The 2,500-nt window shown below is 41.4% G+C and overlaps 1 protein-coding gene across 3 annotated transcripts in view; it reads right to left on the bottom strand.

Annotated features, from left to right (window-relative positions):
- The window catches only part of LOC135100827 (adenylate cyclase type 8-like), an 80,638-nt gene that overhangs the window by 43,616 nt on the left and 34,522 nt on the right, over positions 1-2,500 (bottom strand). For all 3 annotated transcript variants that reach the window (XM_064004203.1, XM_064004204.1, XM_064004205.1), the window contains exons 4-5: positions 2,277-2,356; positions 1,774-1,923 (exon numbers count right to left, since the gene is read on the bottom strand). In XM_064004203.1, the coding sequence (XP_063860273.1) occupies positions 1,774-1,923; positions 2,277-2,356 (230 nt within the window). The remainder of the gene's footprint in view (positions 1-1,773; positions 1,924-2,276; positions 2,357-2,500) is intronic.

Genomic DNA, 2,500 nt, shown 5'->3' with positions numbered 1-2,500 from the left:
AAAGTAAGGAGAGTAGAACAAAGAAAGGAAGACAAAAGAAGAAAAAGAAAAGACGAAAAGAAAGGGAAACAAACTAAAATAAAACAAAACATGGAAGGAAACGACAGAAGATAAACTTAGATGAGATGAGATAAATGGAGAGAGGAGAGAAATGAGAAGAGGAAAGGAGAGGAGATGAATGAGATGAGACGATACGAATGAAAAGTAGAGGAGAGGAGAGGAGAGGACAGAAGTGGAGCGTGGAGGAAAACAGTAGGGAAGGAAGGAAGAGGAAGAAACAGTAAGAAACACAAAGAAGAGGCAGGAAGAGAGAGGGAGGACAACCATAAACCAGCAGGGAACGAAGATGAAGCGGACAGAGGGAGGTGTGTTGCCCTATAAGGAGGTTATCTGCCGCCCTGATGAGAAGAATACTAAGCATCTCATCTGCATGTTGGAAGGAGGAGGAGGAGGAGGAGGAGGAGGAGGAGGAGGAGGAGGAGGAGGAGGAGGAGGAGGAGGAGGAGGAAGAGAATATGAAAAAAAAGGAAATGTGCGCGGGAGAAGAGGAAACAAAATACAAAAAAGAAAAAGAAAAGAGGTAGAAGAAGAGCAAGAAAAGAAAAAAAAAAACTGAGGAAAAGAACAAAGAAATTAGAAAGTAAAGGGAACAGCAAAGGGTTAAAAATGGAAAGAGAAGATACAAAGAAACAAGCAAAACTAAACAAAAGAAGATTAAGAAAAGAAGAAAAGAAAGAAAAGAAGAAAATAAGGAAAGTAAAAAAAATACTGGCAAATGGGGGAGGATGGGCGATTAAGAAGAAAAGAAACAAAGAAACGTTTACAAAAAAAGAGAGGAAAAGAGAAAAAGACCAGTAAAAAGGAGAGAAGACGATGATGACGGAAGACGCAGATGAAGAAAAGGAAGCAAACACATAATAAGAAATAAAGATAACCCAGTGTATTGTCATGATAACTACCTGCTAAGATACCGAAGAGTACCGAGGGATAATGACAATTTACCTGCTGTCACCTGTCTTCAGTCACCAACACACGTCCTCCTTATCACGTAAACTTACATATTTTCATTATTATCTACTTGTGTTTGCGTCTTATAAGCTTATCCTCTATATCATCTACTTGTACTCTCTGCCATTTAGATCAACTTCTCTGTTAACTATATTTATTCTGTGTCACGTATCAGTGCCTCCTGTTATTTATCTGTTCTCTGTTATACACCTCATTGTCATTTACCTGTACCTGTTTTCTCTGTCTCTGTGTTCCATCTACCTATCCTCTTTGTCACGTAAGCTGATCTCTTCCTTCTGTTATCTACCTGTGTCCTGTATCATATATAAATGTTTTCTGTTATTAATCTTTTACCTTTGTTACACACCTGTTCTCTTTGTCATATACTTGTATCTTTTTTGCCTCTGTGTCCTATCTACTTGTACTCTTTGTCGCGTAAATCTAAATCTTCTGTGCATCCCGTGTCATGTATCAATTTTCAGTTATGTGTCTATCGTTCTTTACATACCTGTCCTCTTTGCTATTTACCTGTAAGTACCTGATCTATCTCTTCATTATACCTACTTTTAGTAAATCTATCTTTGTCACGTATTCTTAATTATGCACCTGTCCTTTTTGCCATTACATGTACGTACTACTTGTTTTCTGTAATCTTTGTCACGTACCTGTGTTCGCCATTACATACCTATCCTCTTCGCCATTTACCAGTAAGTACCTGCTCTCTGTACCTCGATCTTTTATCTACCCGTAATCTTCGTCACCTACCTGTGTTCTCTGCCGCACCAGCTTTATGGCCCTGATCATGTGCAGGCCCATCTCCACCGTACACTGGGCGTGGTCCTCGCGAGCCTCGGGCAGACCTGACACGCAGTAGTAACAGTCACCCAGCAGCTTGATCCGCAGGCAGTGGTTCTCCTGATGGTGGTGAAGACGGGGCGTTAGAGAGAGAGAGAGAGAGAGAGAGAGAGAGAGAGAGAGAGAGAGAGAGAGAGAGAGAGAGAGAGAGAGAGAGAGAGAGAGAGAGAGAGAGAGAGAGAGAGAGAGAGAGAGAGAGACCACAGCTCGGGGTTCAAAGTGTATTTATCTTCTTAAGAGGATTAGTAGTTTTCTTTCATTCTTTTATATTGACTTTATATTTTTGTCTTTGTTTCTTTTCCTGAAGTAAATCTGGTAACTGATACTGCACCCTCCCCCAACACACACACACACACACACACACACACACACACACACACACACACACGCAGGGGAGGGGGACGTATACTCACACTAGCCAGGCGGTCAAATCGAGCGAAAAGATCGTTGAGGACTCGCACCAATTCCTGGGCGCTGCACCGACTGGCCAGGGCTGTTGGGAGGAGACGAAATAGATAGTAGATGGATATATAGATACATACAAAGACAGACATATCGAGTCGCAAGGCATGTTGGGAGGAGACAGAAATGAGCAGATATTAGATAGATATATAGTTAAATAGATGGACTATTGGGC

This window comes from Scylla paramamosain, chromosome 5 (assembly GCF_035594125.1).
Source record: "Scylla paramamosain isolate STU-SP2022 chromosome 5, ASM3559412v1, whole genome shotgun sequence".
NCBI lineage: Eukaryota > Metazoa > Arthropoda > Malacostraca > Decapoda > Portunidae > Scylla > Scylla paramamosain.
Note: the sequence above shows the minus strand (reverse complement) of the source record. Positions and strands in the feature narration are given on the sequence as shown.